At 41.1% G+C, this 25,328-nt stretch overlaps 1 protein-coding gene across 4 annotated transcripts in view; it reads left to right on the top strand.

The window, feature by feature from the left end:
- The first annotated feature begins 846 nt into the window (after positions 1–846).
- GRID1 (glutamate ionotropic receptor delta type subunit 1) overlaps positions 847–25,328 on the top strand; it is a 538,060-nt gene continuing 513,578 nt past the window's right edge. For 2 of the 4 annotated variants that reach the window (XM_039719736.1, XM_039719740.1), the window contains exons 1-2: positions 21,809–21,989; positions 22,781–22,889. In XM_039719736.1, coding sequence (XP_039575670.1) covers positions 22,781–22,889 — 109 coding nt within the window. In that variant the 5' untranslated portion in view covers positions 21,809–21,989. Of the gene's footprint in view, positions 897–21,702; positions 21,777–21,808; positions 21,990–22,780; positions 22,890–25,328 lie in introns of those variants that run through there. The other 2 variants (XM_039719738.1, XM_039719737.1) reach the window with 2 other exon arrangements.

The following is a 25,328-nucleotide window of genomic DNA, read 5'->3' on the forward strand; positions in this document are numbered from 1 at the left end:
GAGCAGGGACTGGGAAGTTCCAGAAGGTTCCATGAGCAGGTAAGCAGGGGCTGGGAAGTTCTAGAAGGTTCCACGGGCAGGTGGGGGAGGGGGCTGGGACGTTCCAGAAGGTTCCGCAGGGAGGTGAGCAGGGGCTGGGAATTTCTAGAAGGTTCCACGAGCAGGTGAGGGGGGGCTGAGGGATTCCAGAGGGTTCTGTGGGAAGGTGAGCAGGGGCTGGGAAGTTCTAGAAGGTTCCACCGGCAGGTGGTGGGGGGGGGGGGGCTGGGAAGTTCCAGAAGGTTCTGCAGGGAGGTGAGCAGGGGCTGGGAAGTTCTAGAAGGGTCCGTGGGCAGGTGAGGGGGGGCTGGGAAGTTCCAGAAGGTTCTGTGGGCAGGTGAGGAGGGGCTGGGAAGTTCTAGAACGTTCCGCGGGCAGGTGAGCAGGGGATGGGGACTTCCAGAAAGTTCCGTGGGCAGGTGAGCAGGGGCTGGGAAGTTCCAGAATGTTCCACGGGCAGGTGAGCAGGGGATGGGGGCTTCCAGAAGGTTCCTCAGACAGGTGAGCAGGGGCTGGGAAGTTCCAGAAGGTTCCTCCGGCAGGTGAGCCGAGCCCAGTGCCTCAGGCAGGTAAGCGGGCTGGGCTCTCCCCACCCTGTTGCACTTGTGGGTCTTGGCCATTGTTTTTCCCGTGTGTTTTGGGGCCAGGTGTCAGCCCCATGCCTGTCCAAGGGCAGGAGGGTGCTGGGACCCTGGGCCCTTGAGCAGAGCCGTGCTAAGCTCACCCTGCGTGGCCCCGAAAGGCTCAGCCGCGGCCAGGGGTTCGGCTGCTTCTATTGCCTTCGGTAACCAGCAGGGGGTGACATGCTGGAATTTTAACTTCGGAATCGCAGAAATGAGGCATCGCGTTCTTTAAAGGTCAGAGCTCAGGATAAAACTCTGTAGGTAAAGAAGACATTTTCTTTTGTGAGCTGGTTATGAGCTAGCCGCCCATCTGCTTCTCTTTTGGGCTGTGTTTGGGGCATACTACACAAGCCTAGTTGTGAATTTCCTGTGGAAAATTTCCCTCAACCAAAAAAACCCTGTGATCTGTTACAGCTGAAACTGTGGAAAAATAGTTGTGAGTTCTGGGTTTCCTGATGTGAAGAAAAAAAGTCATTTGTATATAGCTGAAGTATCCGGTTTCACTTATTTCTGTAAATACAGAAATATGTTTATTACACTCTTCTGTTTGGAAATTTACATTCTCCTGGACAAAACTAGTAAAACATGTTTCTGCACGGTGACATTCACACTGTGAAAGTGATGTGTTGCCTCTGCCCCAGAGCAGGACTGTGGCCCCCCATATTTCTGTGGAGATTAGAAGAGATTATTTTGAGTATTATTGGCTACCCCTAGCAGACAGCTAGGAAAGTTACTTGGTGTCACACATTCCTTGGGAGCTTGCCAACAAGTGAATCCATGCCTAATTACATGGTCCATTCAGCTGCAGCTACTTCAATATCTGACCCTGATGTTCCAGTAAATGTGAATTTCACGTGAAAGGACGTAAACATCAAACTGCAAACTAAACATGACTAGACCCTGCACCCCAGGGATGCACCAGGGCTGAGGAAGGCACACTCCTCACCTCAATGAAAAAGAAACAAACAAACAAACAAAAAAGGCTGGAATGTTACTGTTTGTGCTCTAAAAAGATTCTTCATTGCACATGTGCAAATGAAATGATAGGGTACTCACAAAAAACCCAGTTAGTTGCTTTGGATAGTGATCAGCATGCTTACATCATCAAAGTTCTTTGCATAAAACAGAAAATGGCCTAATTTAACACAGCAGGGACTACAGAGGGGTTGATGGTTTGAGCTTAAACAATTATAACAATTAAAGTATGAGACAGAAGATATTACCTGAGAAGAAAACAGGCTGTGTAACATAGAAGTGACTGCTGTGGTGCATCCGCAGGGGAGAAGGGGCTTGGACACAGTTTCTGGGCAGCACTTCATCAAAATGCAGTTGCATTGCAGATATAAGACTCCAGTGGAAATATGTAAATTGATAGAAAGGATCACTCTTTAGACTGTTCTCTTTACTCATTTTGGAAGCTTAGGAGGTTTTTGACTGGAGTTTTTTGACTTAGGAGTTTCACTGCCTAAGGCTCTTTCTAATTTCTGTGGTTAAGCAACAACTTAGATGGAATACACACCTTGTTTTGTGGGGCTTTTATTCCTGTCCCTGTCCATTACACAAGGAAAGAAAAGGGCTCCCTGCTAAAATCTAGGCATGCATTTTCTATTTTCAATCTCAAGTATTTGTTTTTTTGCTACAATACTGCTGACTTTGCTGTAGTTATACATAGTTCTTTGCCCTCTGTCCAAGATATTTTTAACTCCCCTTTTCTGTTTTAAAGAGAACTGAATTGGAGAAGAAACATGCTTCTAATTCAGTCTTCTTTTTAATTTCAGTGGAGATGGAAATTGAAGTTGCTCTTGAGGGGAGAGTGGTAGATGGACCAGAACTACTTAATATCAGAGTCATAATTCATACTGCTCACATCTCATCTTAGAAGTACAAACTGTACTGTTCTTGAACTGTCAATGCTTTTTTCCCCTATTTAAAATACGGATTCGATCTCTTCATCTTGGAAAAAGAACTTGGTGTCTTCATTGATTTCACAACACAAAATATTCATGCAAAGCCTGACTTCTCAAAGGACTGTGAGGCAAATGTTAGCACGAAAGCAATAATTTAAATCAGAGGTTTTATCTCTGCTGAGCCACTTCTTTTTTTATCCCGTATGTTTTTAGATAATAAAGCACTTTGTTGCTAACTTTTTATATACACTTACAAGCATAGAAAACATTGTGAGTAGGCTGCATTTGGGGTATTTAGTTGCAGCTGTGCCAGATTCCTAATAATAACAATTTAATTGTTACAATCATGGACTCATCTCAGTTGCTGTGTGAACTTTAGATAGACCCTCAATAGCCTACTGAATTCAGTAGGAGCTTCTCTTCTAGAGAAAATTATGAGGGTTTAAAAAAGGAGTTCATCCTCTTGTGGATCTATGTGTGCTAATTGTACTTCTTCAAATTGCTCGTCATTGCTCCCTGGCTATACTTTCTTGCTTTCACAGCTTGTTTTCCAGCTGAGCAGTCCCTGTACAGCTCTAGTTCTGCTTCAGAAGAAAATATATTAGATTCAGTGTGAACTCAACAAGGAGTGATTTCGTCAGCTCTGTCACAGCTAAGATGCTGTAGCTGTGCTCTTCCCCGTTTTTAACTGACATAATTGTGCTGTCAAAATGTTGTTGCGTAAATCAAGCTGCACTGTGTTTGCAACATCAGTGCTAATGTGGCTGGTCTGACACTTCCTTCTAATTACAATTTGCATATTTGCAACAGTTGGCTGAGCTGCAGGAGGTGCTGAGATGGGCGAGTCATGTCAGGGAGGCTGGGAAGGAGCTGGAGAGCTGCCTCCAAGCACAGTCTGCAGTGGCCCCACAGCCAGATAGATCCAAACTTTCCACAGGAAAGGGGACATAGGGAGGAAGAGAGGCCAGTGATGCAGAAGAATGAAAGCTTGCACCAGCAAGGACCAGGCCTGGTTCAGCTACCTAGAACATGGGATTCTGCCTGGAATCCTGGTCTGCTGGGTGCAATGGGCTCCATCTGTCAGGCAAGGGGGAGAGCATCATCAGTCACAGGCTGCCAAGCTGGCAGGCAGAGCTTTCAAGTTTCTGTGGGAAGGGACCTTCAGCCCATCCCACTCCTACCAGTTGAATGCCAGGCCAGCAGGAGAGGCCCAGAGCCTGGAGATTGGCTGCATGTCAGCAGGAGAGCCCCTGAAGAGCAGCCAAAGGAAATCCAGCCAGTCCAAAACCTCACTGGGGGCTAGATTTAAATGCAAAATACTAGATTTAGATGCAAATTCATGTAATATTGGGAGTAATTAAGAGGAGTTAGAAATGTATACAAATCAACAGGGCTGTGGAATCATGGACTCATGTGGGATGGATCCTGTGACCAGAGTACTGGAATCAAAGGATTCAGGTACTTCAGGAAGGACAAGCAAAGGAGACAAGGAAGAGCTGTTACCATCTATGTTAATGTCCACCTGGAGTGCATGGAGCTGTGCCTGGGGATGCATGAGGAGCTGGTTGAGAGCTTATGGGTCAGGATGAAAGGAGGGCAGGGACAGTGGCATTACAGTGCTAACCAGGAAGACTGAGTGGAAGAGGCAGCCTGGTCTTCATGTATTCTTTCAATCACCCCAGTATCTGTTGGAGGGACACCACAGCAGGGCATAGGTAATCCAGGGGGGTCCTGGAATACACTGATGGTAACTTCTTTCTCCAAGTGACAGAGGAGCCAATGAGGAGAGGTGCCATGCTGGACCTTGCTCTCACAAAGAAGGAGGGGCTGGTGGGGGATGTGAAGCTCCAGGGCAGCCTTGGCTGGAGTGACCATGACATGGTGGAATGTTGAAGTGTTAGGACTATGAAAAGGGTGCACAGCAAAGCCCCTGCCCCAGACTTGAGGAGAGCAGACTTTGGCCTCTTCAGGCATCTGCTTGGTACAGAGTCATGGGATAAGGTCCTGGACCTACGAGGGTTCCAAGAAAGATGGTTAATATTCAAGGATCACCTCCTGCCAGCTGAGTTGACCCTGTGTCGAATCCTGTGACAGAGGCAGTACAGTTTCTTAGCTGCTTTCTTACTTGGCTACAGAGATCCGGCAGAATACTAAAAAGGCCTCTAGGACAGATTATAGTAATGAGGTTCTGAGATCTGTACTAAAATACTTCCTGAAAATTTGATGTGGTACATATCAATATATGAGGCAAACACTTTATCAGGATTATAGCAGTCCTCAAAGAGATTCATTGGGAGTGGTAGGGATGGGAAGAGGTAAATACTTGCCTAGACAGGCTTTACAGTGTCTTTTGTCACACGTGGTGCAGAGCAGAAAGAGGAACCAGACATTTTTCTGTGATAACCATAGATTCTGAAAGGAGAAACAGCAGGCATGGAAATTCAGCCAAAAAAAGATGGGTATGTTTGGCTGCTGTGGAGAGCTTTTAAGCCTTTCAGATCTGTGTCTTCATAACTGAAGTGTTAGCATGCATAGGTGTTGTTTAGCAAAAACGTAGCTCAAAGAATTTTTATTTCAGTGACTGAGACTGATGTTTTGCTACAGAGAGTGCCGGAGTAGGGAGCACAGACTGATTCCTTTCTGCTTAGCTCAAAAATTTCCAAATGCTATACCTTTTTAAGTCACACTCTAAATGGCAAACATCTATTACTATTAGATTCAACAACAGACTCTTTTCTCCTTTGCTAAGCCCCTCTGAATCTCCAGCATTCATTTTTTAATAAATTCTAGGCTGAGATCTTTATCAAAGCTTAGCTGGGGAGCATGGTACATGACCACTGACTGTACTCCTCAGTGCAATTTTTCTGTTGAAATGAAATGCCTCAGTTCCTCCACTCTGCACCTCTCAACCCAAAAGACAATACCCAAAAGGCTTTTATGGTTAATATAAATGACCACGTCCTTCAGAGTGAAGTTTCTGAGAAGTAGCTGCAAACACACATTTCCTTTAGCATTAAATACTGTGTGGCCTACAGGTCACAGATCAGTGGCAGCTGCCTTTGGACAGCTCCTCTTGGCTCATTTTGCTTCTCCCCTTCCTTGTACACACCTGCTCCTGGGGGATTCAGGTAGATGTTCCCTAAGGAGATCTTATGGAATGAGAATGGAGGTGGTACCGATTTTTGTATTTCTGTCCCTCTCCTACCTTTCACCTCTTGTGTCTGAATGGCCAGCTCCAGAGCATAAAAACAAGTGAAAAGGGGATACAGAAATGCTAAATGAGCATTTAGCTGTTCATTTATCCTTGGTAACCTGTTTGTTTGGGGCAGACATTGCTAGATTAATTGGCAAAGAAGCATGAAGCAGAAATGGCTGGCAGGGAGCCCCATAATGCCCAGCACTACGGCCCTTTCTGCCTTGCTCGGAAGAAACATGGTAACTTGCATCCACAGCCTTGAAATTAATCCTATTAGACACTCTTTTGAAAAAATCTGAGAGGCATGCAGCTTTCCACTTGGATTAATTCAGTGTGAATCTATTGTAAAGACAGCCCCTCCCATTGTACCTTGTATTTCCACATGCTCTTGAATGAAAATGAGCTTGAGACTGTTGCAAGTTTCAGCTGTTCCAAATATCTAGGAAGATAGGGAGAGGATGTGACAACTTGGTCTGTTTTGCTTATTCAATTAACAGACCAACCAGGGAATAGAAGATTTATGAGGAGCTCTCACTGTCTTTGGTGATCCCTGATGGGTTTCAAGTTTTCATAAGAACAAAACATCAACTCCTATGGTGAGGGAAAGACCCTTTTCCACAACTGTCACACCCCAGCAACACTTTGTCCAGGCCTGTCCTCTTCCTCAGACCCACTTTAAGGCAGGGGGATCTTCATGGGGATCTCTTTTCAGGCACAGATGTGTTACTACTGCCCTTCAGGAAGGACACCAGTCTTGCAGTGATTTACTTTCCTTCTCTGCAATAAAACAGAAAAGCGAAGGGTTAAGAAAAAGCTTTGGTGCCACTCAGTGGACTGGGAAGGAGAAGAACATGAGTGAAACATGCTCCTTTGAAAAAAACCACACTCCTAAGTTAGAGTAAGCCCTGCAAGAGGAGAAAATACTGAAGAGAAAAATAATGAGACTGGGAGGGAAAGTGTTGCTTTGGTATTACTGCACTGAATATCAGTAGTGAGGTTTGCAGAACCTAATTACAGCAAACTCATATACAAACCCCACATTTGCAAGCAAGTGAAAAGAAATTATTTTAGGTCAAGGAAAAGGATCCCAGACCTTTAAATCTGCTATATCTGTCAGATTTACTGGCAGCAGAAAGATGGTGATTCTTTTACCTTATGTATGCACAGAAGTGTTAAGAAGTGGGTGTATCTGCTGGATTTCACTCCATCCTCATTAGCTCTGCTCCCATTACAGTCCCAGAAATGTAGGCATTGGGAAGAGGCAGTGTTTGTGTTTCATAATGCCCTCTACAGGGTCTCAGAAGCAAAACACCTGCTCAAAATACTGAAATGTGTTGTATTAAACATTATGTAACAGCAGTTTGCACACTCTAAGGAAGAAAGCTGAAATATGTTAATCAGCAATACTCTGCTGAATGATACACTGCTACCTTTCTATGGCTAAGCTGGAAAATTGCACATCTAAGTAACTTATTGATCAAAAGTGCCTTTAAATAACAACAAAACTGCACAGTGATCCCTTCTACTTTCTGTTATCAGTGGGTGTGTTGCAAGCCCAGCAATAGTCTGCATTTTGTGAGGCTGGAACAGGCTCAGATTGCTATTCCACTCTTTCTCCTGGCCTGAAAACAGAATTCTGGGTTTTTTTAACATTGTCATTTGATACTACACAGTTTTTGGGAAATCAACATATGCCTATCTATTAAACAGTATTTTTTAGTGTGAATTTGGCTCCACTTCTGGAGAGTCAGTAACATTTGAATGCATTCCAGTTTCCATTGTAATTCAGGCTTGGAAGTTTGGCCAGGCTGGAAACTTGCAGAATAGCTTGGATTGCATGAAAACAAACATTGCAGAGCTGAACACGAGGCCCTTAAAATCAATGGGAGACTTTTTCTCTTGCCTGCCCTGGGTCTTGAGGCCAACCATGGTTTGCTGTCTCCTTGGCCAAAAGGTTTCAGGCAAGCACTTGCACATTGCTATTTGTGTCTGCTCACTGAGTCTCTGCTGGGCAGCCACAGGGACAGGGCAGGACTCAGCTCTGCCTCAGCATTCTCCCAGGCTGGATCCTTTCCCCCCAGGGTAGGCAGGGCTGCTATTACTCACTATTACACCAATTTCTGTTGCATCTCTTTTTAGAGTGGTTTATAGCTCAAATGAAACATTTGGTCTGAAATTTTGCACACTGATATTTTTTTCCTGAAATAAAAGTATATATAGGTTTTAAAATTATGTGTTTGGGTAGTATTCCCTTATTTTGGAACAGGGACTTATATAGTAAGAATGATGCTTCATATCAGGGAAAACTTTTTTACTCTGTAGCCAAATTCGAATGAATTTTCAGTTATCAAAAAATAAACAAATGGGAAGCTCTAAGCAGTATGATGAAATGCAATCTGTCTGTGGGCACAGTGCTTTTTATTGCTAGATCCTGCTATAACATTAGAAGGGTGTTGAAAATCCACACTGGATCTGATGCCTACCTGTATGTTCTCTTATGTTTTGGGCTTGAATAATGTCTGACCATTTTCAAAAGGAAAATTGGTTGGTTGGTGTTTTTCTTAAGGCAGATGTTTCCCTTCTCACATAGATGAGTAATTAACTTGTTTTTAAATGTCTCATAGCAACTTTGTAATACTTGTGTTTTTTGCAAAAGCTGCTCTTGGCATATGGGCAAAAAGGAATAATACCCTTCAAATTAACTACATCTATCATGTTGCATCATTAAGAGATTAGGCTGAAAAAATGTGATGCTCTTAGACAGTTATGTAAATAAATTGCTTTTTACCTATCACTTCCAGTAACCCATCCTTCTTTTAGCAAAATGGGTAGGTTCAATTTCTCTCTCAAGAAAGATTTAATGCCACAAGAGGCAGGGAAAATATGAACTTGTCTGTTGCTCTTTATTCCCCGGCTGGTTTCAATCCTCAGCCCACTCTGTATTGGCTTCATTATCCTTTTACTGAGATATTTATCATAGGATTTATTTTTCCATTGTACTCTTCATGAAACTGTGATAAAGAACTTATTTTACTATCTTATAGTCTTTAGAACACAACATTAGAGCTTGCAAGTATTTAATTCAGGATAATTTCAGAAGAGAAATTAAATTTTGCAGCTGTACTTTGGAAGACAGGATCATTGTGTGTATTGCACTGTAATAAGTGAGTGTGCCACAAACCTTCATTTCCATGCCATAACTCTCTTGAGAGTGGTATTGGAGATAGCATTTAAATCAAAGTAGGCTGTAATGCTCAAAGCTTCAAAGTTTAGATGTCAGCTATGATGTCAAATTCCTACTGACTTTGAGTGAGCTGTAGATAAATTAACCTATAGCTTGAATTCCTAAATCTATCCCAATTGGAGTATTTTACTGATTTTTTATATACTTTTTTTTGCCTGTAATGGTGAAACTAGCTTTTAAACCATTTTCTATGGAATAAGGGACCCTGTAAGTTCTTTTACATTTTGCTCCTTTTATTGGTACACTACTTACTGAAGATAGCACGTAGTGAGAGCCAGATTCAGCTCCTGCCCTCATCAGCAATTAGGAAGATAATAAGGTGCCTTTAAATGTTTTTATTTCTTTACCCTTCTTTAAGATAAGAGTGTATCAACAGAGAATTCTACAGCAAGCTGAGCTGGTTTTGTAATTATAATGACTGCCAGTTGAATCAGGTAAAATTAATTCACTCCAATTGCATCTCTATTGTGGTTATTTTTAAAGGATTTTGCTTCACAAAATGTGTCTTCACATGAATACATTTTAAAGGAAGTATCACAAAGCATTTTGTAGTGTAAAATGGGTTTCTTTGGTGTGTGGGTGACAGCTGAATACCACAGTGGACCATTGAATAATTGCTCACAACTGGGGGAGCCCTGGTGGTCCCACTGGGGTCAGTTACAGAGCTCAGGTCATTTGCAGATGAGTGGCTGAGTAAGTGATTAATCAGGCATGGCCACAGATAATGGGGGAGCTCTGTGTCCTACAGGAGACTGAGGGCATGCAGTGGGCCCTGTCCCACTTGAACAGCTCCTCATTGAACTGACTGGGCTAACAATTAGACTTCTTTGAGCTTGTTTCCCCTTACATCAATATCAGTTGTGGTTCCCTTGTCTTTCAGTGACCTCACAATCCATGTATTCTCTGTTAGATCATGACTAGCTGGCGAGGGCCAGGGGGGCAGCTCACTGCAGTCCCATACTTGTTGGTTTTGCTTGATAATAATTTCTTTAGATTCATTGTTACTAATGTCATGGAAATAATGGATTGTTTCCATTCAATATTTTAAGTTGGGAGATCAGAAGCAAAGTTGAATGCCAGATTTTTACCAGTAATTAGGAAAAGAGATGGAAAAAAAGAAAATTCAAGTTGATCTCATATAAGCTGTAGGATGTAAGATAGAAACTGTGACCCTAAATTAAGAAGTGTTTGCTTTTATTAAAACAAACAAACAAACAAACTTACCAGCACACATTGCTATTTCAGACTTTGTATTATTTTTGGTGCCAGACAAATTTTTTTCCCAGACTACTCAGTTGCTGAGTTCTATTTAGCCTGCAGAAAATCTGGATTTCAAGAGAATGTTACTAATCTGATCACCCAGTCATTCACTCCAGAAGGCAGGTAATGATGGAAGAATTCAGTGTGTACTTGTGGTGATTCACTTTGTGATTATAACCTCCTTAGACTGAAATAATTTTTTTACCTGCAACCTTTTCTCACCTTTGCTTCTTTCACCTACTCTGTATAAAATTTTAACTGATGTAGGGCATAAATCTTGAATAAAAACATTTTAAAAATCTTTCTCTTGAAAACCAGCTTACTCTAGGTTTGCATATTGTTCTATTGCCTAAAACATTATGGGTGAGAGTCAATGGGAGTCATTTGCAATTGCTGTGCAGCTTTCTGAGTCATGATTTTCTAAGCTCAAATGACTGTTCCTTCAGCAGATCTGTTTCTGTAATGCATTTTTTTAGATTTTAACCCTGTTGAGATAAATTCGCGATTTCAACAGTTCATTCTATGTTTTTCTAATAGGGGACTTCAAATATTCACGCATGTAGAGAGTGTGCTACAAGGTGTTACCTTTGGAGAAAACCACAGCTATGTCTCAGGAGGGGAAAAATTTTCATCTTTATAGACCTAGTCATGAACCTGGATATGGCAGTCAGGCTGAGTTCAGTGAGTCTGGGCTGAGCTCTGCCAATCAGTTCTTAAAATTGAGATACAAAGGAATGAAAGACATAATCTTGTTCTATACTGGGCATGCTGTGTGGATGATTCCATGTGAGATCTTCCAGGTTTTCCAGCCCCCAGCCCCCACCTGGCCACCGTTTCATCCTGTGCACTGACAGCACAGCTGCTCTTGGTGAGCTCTGCCATGTGGGGAACCTGAATGGAGAATGCTTTGGCCTTTTCTGATCTCTTATGATTCACCTCACCTGCCTCCTCTGTATTATTAATCTGAAGTGCTCAGCAGAGTCGAGGAATTCAGTATGTTCAGCAGGGTGAATGGGATCCAAAATGCTGCTCTGCTGGGTGATAGGGAATACATTGAAGGGGGCTAATATTCCATTCCAGACAGTTCCCTCTGACTTATGCGTGGAGATTTAAAACTATCCAATCAAACATTTCTCCCACTCACTCTTGGCTTCTGCTGATCTTTCAGAGTCAGTTTCCTGAATTTTTCTGTGCTTACATCTGAGCTGGGCAGCATAAGACACATAAACATTCTGGTTTTGGCGATTACCTTACAGGAGACAGAGAATTTTATGTGTATTCTCCAGGATTCCTTAAAATGTGCTGATCAGCAGATATGCATGCCTGTAAGCCAGCTCAGTAGAATTGTGAAATAAAATACAGTAGTACACAAAGCAGCCTTATTGTAGGTCTGGGGATTTAGAGTTTTCTAAAGCCTTTAGAGAATTTTGGAAAACAAATCCTATTGAGAGTCAAAAATATTTGTATGGTTAAATCCTTCAGCCATTTTGGAAAAACTTCTCATAAATGAATAAATATAGAGAAAATCAGTGTATTCACTCCCAAAGAAAGAAAACAAGTCCAGGAAATACACAGATTTCAGATGACAACAGGCAAAACAACCTGAAAAAATATAGATTATATAAGAAAAAAAACGTACTCCAAAGTTAATTTTAAATTTACAACATATGCTTTTGGTGCTTGGATTTTTTTTAGCATACTTGACCTAACCAATGCCTAAATCTGGATTGAACCTAAGTTCTAAGTAGCTGCTGTGACTTCAGGGGTTTGAATTTTGCTCCTGAAGATCCAGGGAAATAGGTTTGGAGCTGGCTGGAATGTGTAATTCTCCATTCTCCTGCCGTGAATGTTGCCTTAGTCACTGTTGCTTTTCATTTGAAGACTCTGTAACACGGTGTTATATCCAGCACAAGCACATAAATGGCTTTCTTGGGAAGGTGCTGCTTGCAGAGGCTGGCTCTTGCCTGCTGTCTGTCAAGAGAGCCTCGCTCAGATCATTTGCAGTCTGATACCCCTGAATCTGATACCCCTCCCTCCAAGAGTGGAGGACAGAGCTCTTTAGTCAGATGGCAGTTGCACCAGCTGTGCTTCTCACAAGTTCTTTCTGTTGAGGTTTTCTCCGTGATGGAGAACTGGTGTGCTCATCACTCAGTTCAGATGCTGATGGTCATCCCTCCTTTTATGTTGATACCACAGTGCTGGGAGTTCTTCCACAGCTCACATGGCTAAACCAAGGGAACTATATGTGTATGTTCTTGGATAATTTTAAAAAGAAAACATATGTTTGTATTGTTTGTATTCTGAAGAAAACTCAAGATTTACATATGTACCTTAGCTTCTCTCCTGTGCTTTCTGAACGCATGCAGTGAAGTTGCTTTGTATGTTTAGATTTTGTCTCAAATACAAGAAGTTTAATTTAATTTTAAACAAAAGTCAAGGTTTCTAATGGGTAAGGATATAAGAGAAGAAAACGAGAGAACAGGGTTACCTTGGTACATTCCCAATCCTTTACTGTTGAGGAAGCTATTCACCAGCTCTTTTGAATTTTAAGACAGGATACCTGGCTGTAAAATATGAAAAAAAATATGATAACTGCTGTCAGAATCCAACTGTAATAATTGAAAGAAAGGAAATCTTAGAGGGAAAAAATATGAAAGGAAAAGGGAAAAGCACTTTTAAAACAGGGGAATTCTAATAAGGCAGTGAAGTTCCTTAAGGCAAGTTGTAGTTACATCAGCCTGGAGCTGAGATGTTCTGAGGCCTGGAGTTTGTCTGCAGGAATTGCAGGCAACAAAAAGAATGGAGAAAAAAAGCAAAGGTGTAAATGCATCACATTGCCTATCTGAGGAGTAAAGCTGGGAAAAGAATGGTTTGAATGAGACTTCTGCTAGGAATGCAGAAGGATGTTTCCGTCTCTAGCTCAAGGGTTAATTTCACTGAGTGAGGGAGTGAAGGACCAGGGGGAGGTCATGGTGTTTGAGGGATTGGTAATGAACTTTCAGAAAGTGAGGGAACACCAGGAACAGAAATAGTCGGTTGGGAAATGATAGCATCTGTTTTGAAGGTCTACAAGCTTCCCTTGTGACTAGAGGAAAGGATATAGTAGTTTCTGTGCTAAGTCAGAATAGATGGAATTGGCAGTTTGGGAAAAATGAGAACTGGTCAGTGATTATAGTTACAGGACTGAGTCACTTGAGTGTCACAGAAGTGCCTCTGGATGTGTTCCACAATCTTCATTCTATCTGAATATTCACTATGCAAGCCAAAGTTTCTTTACGACCTGTACAGGTATAAGTCTGTAAGGAGCCACTTTCCTGTACTGAGACACCACAAGAAAAGAGGTCAAGGGAAATCACTGATTTTTACATTGCTGGGTACAGACATGGTCACAGAGCAAATTTTACATATGGCTGCCTAACTCCATTGTAGGACAAATTTAGAATAGAACTTTACACCGAGGAGATGGAAAACTTTAAATTTTTGAGAGGAAGAGGCTTAAAATGTGTTCTGTGCAATGAATTTGGTGTCTCTGTACCCTGAAAGGAGCTGTTTATCTATATGATAGAGACAGCAGAGGCATTACCAGTATCAAGTGCCCTGCCTGCATACACCAGTGTGCCCTTGCATGGCTGTAGGAAGTGAGAGCCTCTCTGCAGGCACAACTGCTGAGAGTTTCCAGTTCCCTCTGCCACTGGCAGCCTCTGAAGCTGACAGAATGTTGGCAGCTAATGCCAGCTGATAGTCCAGAGAGGCTCTTCAGTTCAGGCACCCTACAGCCAACATAAGGGGACTGCTTTATTTTCACAGTAGTAGCTCAATGTATTTTCATTTATGCAGAAGGGGTAAAGTGTAAAGAAAAAAAAAGAGGCAAGGAGTTATTTATCTAAAATTCAAATGGAGGATTAGCTGCATTACCATCTGACAATGGAGGCACACAGGATTAAAGACAAAGGTACATGCCTGTGTATGTCAGACATTTGACTGTCTAATCCTGCCCAATTGCTGCAGTCAGGATCATAGAGATTATTTTTGTGAGCTATTGCTCAGCAAAAGCAAAACAGATCAACCGTAGTTTGTAGAATTAAATCAGCCCTGACCTGAGGCATCCAGCACAAAATACAAAGCTTCTGGCAAAAATAGAGAGAAATATAACCAGCTTGTCCTCCTAAAATCTAAGTGAGGAAAATGCATCTGGTGTAGCCATAAAATCAGAGGTGACTTGTTTTAGAAGGAAGGAAAACATCAATTTGTCATTCTGTAGCTGTTTTTTGGCTGAGCAGAGTTGCTGTAGGGATCAGAGCAGTCAGTGCTAGAGAAAGACTATTAAATGAGTCCACTCCCCTGCACTCATGGACGTAATCCCTTGATGCAAATGCATGGTTTATTAAGGTTGCAGTGTACTGGCTGTGGGAGTCATCCCTGGAGCTCTAGGGGAATAATGCTGCTTCTCCTTAGAGGTGAGCTGTGGGTGGTTGTGCACTAGTGATGTACGCTGGTAAAAGGGAACTTTCACAGCAAAATGTTGAATTTCAGATTCCATTCTAGTAAAATTCCGTCTGGAGAGGAAACTTCCGTTGGATGATGTAGGAAGTCTGAAGGAGAAGATTTAAAAATTCTGGTGCTGTTGGAATCTCCATCAATTAGCTAACTAAAAAACCAGCAGAGTTCTAACAAACTAAGAGAAGAGACTTAGAGAGCCAGGTAGCTTTGTATTTATTACAGCTCATGTGTCAGTGAAGACTTTTGTCAAGTTCTCCGTCCTCCTTGGGATGTAGCGACCAACAGCAGAGTTGGAATCACAGCCATGTCCTACAGATGTCTGTGGTTCTGTCTGGGCCAGAATTTCCATCCTGCTCCCCCTACTCCAGGCTTTTGCAGCTGCTGTGAGTCCCATCCATTCATCCTAAAGACACAATGGTAGGAACACCAGGATCCATGAACTGCTGGGTTTCAGCTGCTGTGTTTATTATGCAGTGCACATTGAGGGTCTAAGCTCTGAAACCCAGAGACAACACAATCGCATAAATGTCTAACTAGCATCACAAGAGTGAGCTTGCACTACACACCACATTTTTAACTGAGCTGATGTTTTTGTTATCACAAGAGACTCAGTTCATCACAATAAAAGTAATTCATCCTTCACTTTCCTGTCAGATCCTTGGGCCCGCTTCATCTTTTTTCTATTGTAGGAGATGATGTCTTTGCAAAGGCAAATGAAATGCAGCTGAGAATGTAATTTTGTTCACTACCCTTACTTTACAAGCTCAGTAGCATAGGACAATACAAAAGAGAAGCCCTGAAATTTGGACTATAGGTTTTCCCTGTATTTTTGTTGAGGTTTCTGAAAGTTGTACTTCACTCCAAGTTTCAGTTTGACTTGCTGCCAGGATCCATAAACCAGGAACGAAATCCACAACCCTCGGAAAACAGCTCCTGGCAAGGATGTTGAATTGTTTGTTCAAAAATCAAGACAATTGCTAACTATTTTTTAAAAATATCTGTCTTATTATAAAGCCTGTTGCTAATTGTTCAACCATGTACATATACACAGTGTTAGAAATTTTGACTCTGAGATAGCATCACTTAAAATCTTTGATGTTCACCTTTTAGAGAATTAGTCACAGTCATTTTTCCCCTTCCTAAAATAAATGTGAGAGGAAACATCAAATTAATCACAGGTACAAAGACTGCCTGTAGTGAGGTAGCTCATTAAGCTCCCTTTTCCCGAGCTCCACATTTCTTTCAGAATTTTGATCTCCATAGATTTTTTGTGTGTGTAGTATTCTGAACAATGAAATGCTTTGCTGGGTCATTTATCATCCTTTGCCTTGAGGAAGGTCTATACAATTACCTTTGTGTTTGTGTCACACTCTAAAGTTTTATAATCCAGGCTTCCAGAATTTATGCAGTGGAAGATGCACATTAGAGAAGGTGCATCCTTGCTTCTGAAAGCCCTTCCTTGGAAGTGATGTAATTACATCCCTTTACACAAAGTAAACTCTTTATTTTTCTGGTGCTGTTCTCGGGCTTACAGCACCACCTACAAGTTACTTCCAAGCTGCAGATGCAGGCTGGTGTCCTCCTGTGTTTGTGCACCCCCTGCCATGACGTGGCCGCAGGTGGCCACCCTTCTGCAGCCCCGTGACAGCTCCAAGGACTTCAGCCCTTGCAGCTGCCAGCAGGGCTTACCAGCAGGTAAGGGTACTGTGGTTCAGTGACTTTGTCTTGGGAGCCGCTCAACTTTGTTCAGTTCTGAAGGTTCCCTCATCCCATTTATTCCTCAGCTCTGGATTTTAATTAATGAAGGAGGAGGAGTTGTGGAAGGGAGCCTTTGCTGGCACTAGGGGTGGACCATATGCCAAAACTTGGTAAACCAGTCTGCAAGGCAGTGATCAAGTCCAAGGAGAGTCACTAGGGCAAACAAAAGCAGCTTTATTGTTTCATCAGGTGGAGATTCACACTAAATCATTTGGATTTTTTTGTTAATTTAAGAATTGCTCTATCTCAATTTTACAACTTTAATTACTTAGGTTTTGTGAGAGTGAAATTAGTCACACTCTGGCAGTGGGATAATTGAACTGCATATACCAAATATTATTGAATCATTGCAATAGCTGTAATGGCTTTGGTGGAGTTTTTTCTTCCCTATCTCAGAGTATGGTATTACTCTCACTTTCTTGGCACTATGTGCAGTTCAGAAGATGTTTATCTGTAGCTCTCCTGTCAGTTAATCCCTCTCTTTAGTCCAGCTGATAAATTTTACTCTGGTGGAAATTGTGATGATACATTTTATTCTTCCATTTCTTCTACAAAAAGGATGTTATTTATGCTTATGAAAAGGCCCTTACCAGTATGGACACACTCTACAGCTCTTGGAACAGCTCACACCCTGCTATTGCAATACCAACTGAAGCCTGCATTCACACAGGGTTCTTGCTGTTGTTAAGCAGAAGAGGGAGATTATTATATTCTATTTGAGGAAAATTTTGTTTAAATTGAAAAAACTTTCAATGACTCCAATGCAAAACCAGCACATTCCCTTAGATAAACCTATGTTAATGAATTTATCCAGTCTGAATTTTAGTTATGGCTTGTTTGATGTACCTCCATCTAAGGCTTCTTCCACAGTAGCTGTGGGGCAATCCCATTCAGTATCTCAGGCATGAACACAGTCAGGAACTTCCTGACAGAGTGACTGACTCCTGCTGGTAAACTTTGAAAAGTATATTTTTGAGCTGCAATTCTCCAGATACTATTATTTTATTTTACTTTCCCTCCCTTCGATTTTTTAGTTGCCAAATATACTTGTATGGGAATGAGATTCAGTATTTTAGAATTCAGAAGCTATGGGTATGGCACAAGAATGTGATTTCAGGTGGGGAGAATAAGCAGCAGGAAGAGAAGAAATGTCAAGTAATTATACAGGTTTCAAATCAGCTACTACAATAATACAATGAAAACCCAGACCTCTGAGTCTCAGCAGAGAGTCAAAATTATTTCTAAACTGGGAATAACTCAAGTTTTGCATAACATGTCAGGTGCTCTCTTGGATTCTGTTAATTTGACAACCAGATTATGAACTTGTAGAAAAGAAAGATTTATTTTACTAGTGTGTATTAAAGGCTTTTAGTGAGTTTTTTTTATTATATGTTGCATGTAAGACAGACATAGATTTTTTGCAATATAGTAGCAGATGACAACTCCAGTTCAATAACTTTAACAAAATCTGTTACCCAAGGTAAGTGCTTTAGATGTCTGTGGGAACAGCTGTAATAATTACTTAGTTGTTTACCTTGATGTCATGCAGAAAAGAGGGGAGGCCAAATGATAGCAGATGTGGAAGCTTTAATTACAAGGAAATCAAATGAGGGTGTCAGTTTTGGGTTTAAGATGCTGGGAAAGCTTTCTGCAGAAGCTCTGCTGAGTTAATCATGTTTCAGAGGAAGTCTTGTTCTGTCCTTGCACACATTACAGTTTGTTTGAAAAAAGCATGTCTTTTTGGCAAGACTTTCCTTCCCCATGTCCTTAATGATTTCAAGAAGAGCAATGGAAGCACTGCTCTGAGGCCTCATTTAGCTCAGCACCTTCTCTGCCCAATTAGCAAATATCCTGTGTCACTGATTTTAAGAATTAGTGTGACAATAGTTCTCTAGCTAATTACAGCCTACTGGCTCTATCTTGCAGAGTATTAATTTCCAGTTATCAGGGTATAATATACGGAAATGCTAACAAGAAGGATTTGCTTGCATTCTGATACAACTGCTCTTTGAATGAGGACCAAGTGTTGCAGGTCTTGTCCCACCATTCCTATCTTATCACTGACGTCAATATATTTGTGTTGCTTAAACTGAATCACTGCATATGCACCTTGAATGGACATTGTGCTCCATCAGGGTTCTTGAGTGGGTCCCCTAGTGTGGGTTTGGGTACATAGACAGAATTAGAGCAGCTGGAAGCCTTTGTTTGCAGGTTAAGGAATTAACCTGGATCCCAACTCAAGCCACCAAGCACCTCTGTCCTCTTCAGGGCCTAATTTACTCTGTTCGGTGTCTCAGTTTTCCCTCTGCAGGACGAGGGCAGAATAAATCCACCTGTAAGATGTGAGAAGTGCAAGGCAAGTAAGTGCTTCAGCAGACAGGAGCAGTGATCCCGATTTCACAGCCCCTCTAAGTACACAGGGAGGACTCAGCCTTTTTGTTTGATGCAGCAGCATGTGATGGTGAATGCCACTGATTTAGTGATCCCACCTGTAGTACAAACTCTTCAGTTCTGGTGCTTTCATCCCTACCATTGCACTGACACGGGATGGTGTTCTGTGTTTAACTGTAGCAATATGAGTCTTCTAGGCTTGCAGTTAAGATAAGAATTATTATCTTCCTAGAACAGATGAAATGTCTTGGGTATTGGGGGCAAGAAGAGTTGTATCATAACTTAATTTTTTTAGAATGATCTCAGGGCTGAGCTCCCTTAATGCTTATGGGGCTACTGCATTTGAAACAGAGAAATTATTTTATTTGTGTTAATTCTTGCTTTCCAATTTTATTCAAGCATTTGAAAAACTAGGGAGATTTTTTAGGTATTTAGTATCTTCACTTTGCGTTTCAGGAAATATGTCTTCCTGTTTTTGGTTTTTAGTTTTTTTCCCCCTAGTTTACGCAGGTCATCTACAAAAAGTGGGATTAAAATAGCCATCTGAGAGTCATCCTCCATGTATTGGTGCCTTTTCTTTCTCTGGGATTATGGACTTTTAAATTTATTTGTGTTACCTTTTTCTTCTATACCCACAGTGCTTTAATTTCTTAACATTGTTTTATAGTCACACCTTTAGTCATACCTGAGTGCATTTTCCTCTCCAATGGTGAAATCACCCACTGAATTAACTCCATACAAAAACTTCAAAGCTACAGATGAAAATTTATGGTTTCAAATATATTTAAACAAACAAACCAACCTACCTATTGAGAGCCTATGAGAAGTCTTGAACTGCTTGCTTTCCTGCAGAGAGCAATGTGGCTTGAAAAGTGATGTGTGTTTTACTGTTACTACTCTGCAGAGCACATGTAGGATACAGGCAGAGTCTGAGAATCACTGAACATAGTCACAGCTCTCTGTGCACAGGAAATCTGCAGTCAGACTGTCCATCACCATGTCATCAGGTTCTCCTCTGTGCTCACAGCTGACTCCAATGGACAGTAAGTGCTGGCTTCACAGCTGACTTCTCAGTCACAAAAATACTGCTGTCCTTGCATCTGACTGTTCTCGCATAATGCAGGCTCCTTCCTCCCAGAACTCAATTTCACTGCCACTGAACCAGTGATAAAACCTGAGCACTGACAGACGAACAATTGGCATTCTTGAAGGCAAACAAGGAACCTTATCACTTGGCTGCTGCAGATTGTGATAGGGAGATGAGTGCTGGGTAGTGACAATTCAAGATGAGGGATTGCAACAAAGGGGGAAACAAAAGTCTCTGTACTGATAATGAAATTACTTAACAGTTCTGACTTATACAGGACTTCAAACTAGTAATCTCCCAAACAAATTGTCACAATTATTTACATTTCCTAACTGCTCAAGCAACACAAGAACTAACAATATTTTTCATTTTTACCTTATATTAGCTTGGATATTTTAACATAAGGGATATAACTGCAGAGAATTTGACAAGGGTAGGCGAGAATTCTAAATTATACTGTATGAAGGGCTTGTATTTAATTCTTCCAGCTGTTTCCTTTGCAGGTCACAGGTGTTAAAACTCGAGCATTTGAATGCAAGTTATCTTGCTTTCTAATGAGGTTGGCCTATCCTTTGTCCCTCGGTTTTTATTAATAATTTCTCCAGTCCTAGAGAATATATAATATTGTTGGTCAGATCTGAGGCACACTGGCAGTGCTATCTATGATATTAGGTATTTTTTCTGTTTACCAGTATGCTGTGGTTTAGGCTGTCCAGGTACTTGTGTTTATGCTCCCCACAGAGTTAATTTTGTCAAGTGCAAATTCACCCCTATGCAACTCAATTTGTAGTTTCACATTTGCCTAATAAGACTCCTCATTTCCTTCAACTACAAAATCTGTGCTCAGCTGCTGCTTAATCCTGTTCCTGTTTGTGTTTTGGTGCCATTTGCAGCTCTAAGAAAAAAAGATAAAAGTAGGTGTGAATCCCTCCCAAGTGCACTGGGAGTTCAAAATCTATTTAGCTGGCAAAATCCCCTCAAATACTTACTGGTACAGGATAAACATCCTGCCCAGTGACAGGGAATAGAGATCCCAGCTGTCTCCTGGTAGGGCTGCTACTCCCTAGGGGACCTGCAGTGAGTGACTCCATTAAAGAAGGCTTCAGAATTGCACCATGTCTACTAGAATTTACATTATGAAGCTATTTATCACGAAAAGCATTATTTCTTGGCCAAAGAAGGATCAGGTGGATAAATTATATGATGCCTATAAAGAGTTTAAAAATATCTCTATGAAATTGTAAAAAGGCAGAGATATTTCTCATGAGGGAAGGGAAAGAGTGTTAATCGCATTTACAGCCATCACTTCAGGAGTGTGAGTTGTTGGTAAGATGCTGATAGGTAAGATAACAAACTGCATCCCCACATTGCATTCTGATTCCACTTGTTGCATGTCTACAGCATGTCTCTGAAGCAGGATTTCTTTTCTGACCTGCTGTTTGCATGAAAAAAAGCTAAGGGAGAGTAGCACATTAGAGCTGTGTTCTCCTTTTTAATAAAATGCCAACGTTCTGTCGAAGACAGTTGTGCCATTAGCACAATTGCTTTGCCATTGCTTGAGTCTTCTGATGGCAGGATGAGCTGCACCTGGGGCCCTTTAGAGCAGAATTGGTGTAGTTGAGCCCATCACTGGATACACCCAAAGACTTCAGTGTTCCTTTGAAACGGCTCAGTATTGTCTTAACTGTGAGCACCTGCTGCTAATTAACGTGATTTAAACCTCCTTGTGTGGCAAATAGAGCAGTGTGAAGAGAGCTAGCTGCGGGAACAGGTACGTAATGCGCTTTTGGTTTGTTGCTGCTGTTAGAGAGCAAAGAGACTTCTGACCCATTCCCTTGAGAAAACTCCAGTCTTAGCAAACTATTTCTTATGGAGGCTTATTTAGTGTTTGCCTAAAAGCTATGCTAGCTTCTGGCACAGAGGGGCCTGGATCTCACTCAGAGAAACATTTTGCCTTGTAAAGAGAGTCCTGCATTAACTTCAGGTGGGTTTCAATTACAAACTTTTGTTAATTGTACTCAGTCTGTAAGGATGGGACAGTTGGCATTGCTACCCTGGGCTGAATATTTCTTGAATGTTTTGGGGAAAATCTTATCCTTGAATGGGACCCAGTACATGTAGAGACTATGTATTTATTTATTTAAATTATTAAAAAGCTTGTTTACATTGGTAAAGGTATTTTTGCGGCAATAGCTGAACAATTAATGTCAGGCATATTGGGGCCTCTCTCATTCTGTTCTTTATGTCTTCTGTATTAAAAAGGCACTATGTTACCCTAATGTGAAATGAGCTTTGTGCTGCGTGGATTACAAGGCACTAAAGGGCAAATGCATTGTCTAATTCTGCCCTTTTGAATGTTCTTTAGGATAGTCCTCAGGTTCATAATTATGTTATATTAAATAACTTTTACTTTACTTGTTTAAAAGAATTATGCTTTTATGTAGAGAGTGGATCATCAGACCAGACAATGAAAAAGAATGAACTGTTTTCATGTTCAGCTCTATTTCTCATGGGGTATTTCTGAGCCTAAGTGTACAAGCTTAATAATACCTTAACCTAGTTTTTTGCATTCACTATGAAATAAGGTTCAGAGAGGTTTATGATTGTAACCTTTATTTTGAATCAAGGGGGAGGGGAAAAACACCTTGAAAATACTGCTTTGAGATAGTCAGATGCTACATTCTCGTAAGTTATTTAGTCAAACTCTGTCTAGCTCTTGTCAGTGTATATAACTATTCCAGCAAATTTAAGGATGAAAAATCATCACTATTTCAGATGCCTGACCAGATCAAGATGAATTGTCACACTGTGAGCCGGCTGAAATGTTACCTGCGTACAGTAAGGAAAAGAGACCTGGATTACAAGCAGAACTCAACATTCTCAGGTTGGTGTTCATTCCTGTGTTGGCACTTTCTCAGAGAGGTGATTGCTGCAGCACTGAGTAATGGTGGTGAGTTCTGTCTCATTGAGATTATGCACATTGGTCCTGGGATGGTACCCGATTTTGATTTCTTTTCTCCAAGGACAGTAATTCTTATGTCTTCTTTCACCTAGGATGTCTCTTTTTCTGGGACATTCCAGTGCAAGAAATAAAAGGCAGCTGGGAGAACTAAGTGTTTAAGTGGCCCCTAAATGGGATTACCTGGCATTGGCCTGTCATCACAGGGAATATTCCCAGATGATAGACAAGCAATGTTGTCCCAGGTAGCACAGCATAATCCTACTTCACTTTGCTGCTTCTAGACCATATATTTTGCCTTAATTCTTCCCTTTTTGCTTTGCAAGTGAGACGAGCATAAGGGTCAATAAGGCTTTTCTCAGTTTGTTATGGGCTTCTTTTCCTTCCCCTCTTAAACTATTTCTGCATCCATATCCTGAATGACAGTGAAAATTAAGTCAGAACAGCCACTTGATCTTCTGCTGATATCAACAGAAGTGTTTGAAAGAATTTATTGTGTATGCATGGGACTTTTGTTCCAGCTAAATTTCTTTCTGTCTCTCCAGAAAGGGGCAAATAAATTTGAAGTTTGAAATTAATCTTTTCTGTTTTGCTAAACGGAAATTCAGCTTTTACATTCAGTTAGTTAACACCTTAGGAAATGATGCCATTCTCACTAATGGATTGTTTATTTTGAATCATCCTGAAAGACACTCTGTCATTCTTGGATGGAACTGTTCTGCATGGCAGTACATTTAGTGTGAAGTACTTGACATTTTAAAATTTGTTTGAAAAGGGAAATGGATTAAAAAGTTAATTTGTTACGGTGTATTTCCGTGATGAAAAATTCAGCAGGTCTTGGGTTCCCATTTTCAGGTCAGAAGAGATTTTAACTTTTACAAATCAAAATAAAAGGTATTTCTACATAATGCATGAATGATGTATAACTTCAAAGGAAACTTTCCCAGAGGAAAGTTTTGGTTGTCCTTTCTTAACTTCTCTTTACCGCAGGGAATGGAGATAAAGGAATAGGCACACGGGGATGATTGAGGGATTAATAAAATTGTAGAGAGATTTTTTACTTCCACAGTAGATCATCAGTTTGAATCCAGCAGAACCTGTCAGTACTGAGCAGATGCTTGGTCCTCTTTTGGTCATCACCAGCTCTCTTTATCAAGAGGATGATGACACTGCAGTAAACATCAACTTGAGCTTGAGACAATTTGAAAAAATGGGTCAGTTTATGAAAATTCTTCATCTGAAGGCTTAGTTAGTTTGTGATATAATCTGGGGAGAGAAATATCTTTTTGGACTGAAGGGGCTGCTGCAGTTCAGCTGTGGAATACAATCCTTGCAATAAACTGGAGTTATTTTAAGTCGAGTTAGGCTGGGTCTTTGCCCCCTTTGCTACATGGAAGGATGTTCTGGATTTCTCTAATGGCCTTTTTTTCCCATCTGCTCTGGGCTGACTTTCCTTCTCTAGACCCAGGAACATCTCTGTCCTGCAGGGCAGACTTGGGATATATCACAACAGTTTGCACACTGTTTGAGTAGAGCAGTCCAGTGTCAGTAGCAAATGCTGTTGTCACTGAAAGACATTGAACAGGCTCTTGACCCTCTGTGATTAAAGATAATCTATAAGTGGCTCCAATACTTGGAGCTCCCCTCTGCTTTAGAAAAGCAGAGGAAAAAGTGCATGCTTTTTGTTTTGTTTTGAAAACATCAAACCTTTGCAATATGTGTGACTTAGGAATTGGTTTTGAATTGTTTGACCTCTGTTTAAATTTGAAATTAGAGTCTGGATATTTTTCTAAACAACACCACTCAACAAAGAAAACCTTTAAGAAGTCAGGAACCATTTAAGAAATCATTTGATGGATTTTAAATTTTATTTTTCTGCTTTGACAACTATTGTGTTAGGGATCATTTCAACTCAGTTTAGAAGAAGTTCAGTTCTAAAGGATAGTTGTAAGATAGCATTGTGTTTCCCAGGGGTTGGGAATCATGCATGTAATTTTTCAAATTAATGACAAGACTTGGATGGAGTGTGTACTCTTGGAACAAAACTGTCTTGTTAAAAAGCACTGTGTTTAGACAGCTTGCAGCAACAGGAGATTAAATTGTTGGATTTGCCTTTTATATAGCTTGATTGATGAGAAACTCTGCTGCAGTATTCATTGTTTATCAAATGCCACTCGGCTGGCGGCATTAACAAAAACAAATATTTATTGGGTGCAAGATTAAAAAAATGATATTGCAGAAATATGTGACCAGTTTCTGTAAAGATTTCTCTATCTCTGTAGGGGGAAAAAGTTAAGATGTGCTGAAACACTAATGAGAGGCACTGTGCAGTGTAACCAGGGAGACATCAGGCAATGCCACTGT

The sequence above is a fragment of the Passer montanus genome, unplaced genomic scaffold (genome assembly GCF_014805655.1).
Source record: "Passer montanus isolate IOZ18808 unplaced genomic scaffold, ASM1480565v1 scaffold42, whole genome shotgun sequence".
Taxonomy (NCBI): Eukaryota; Metazoa; Chordata; class Aves; order Passeriformes; family Passeridae; genus Passer; species Passer montanus.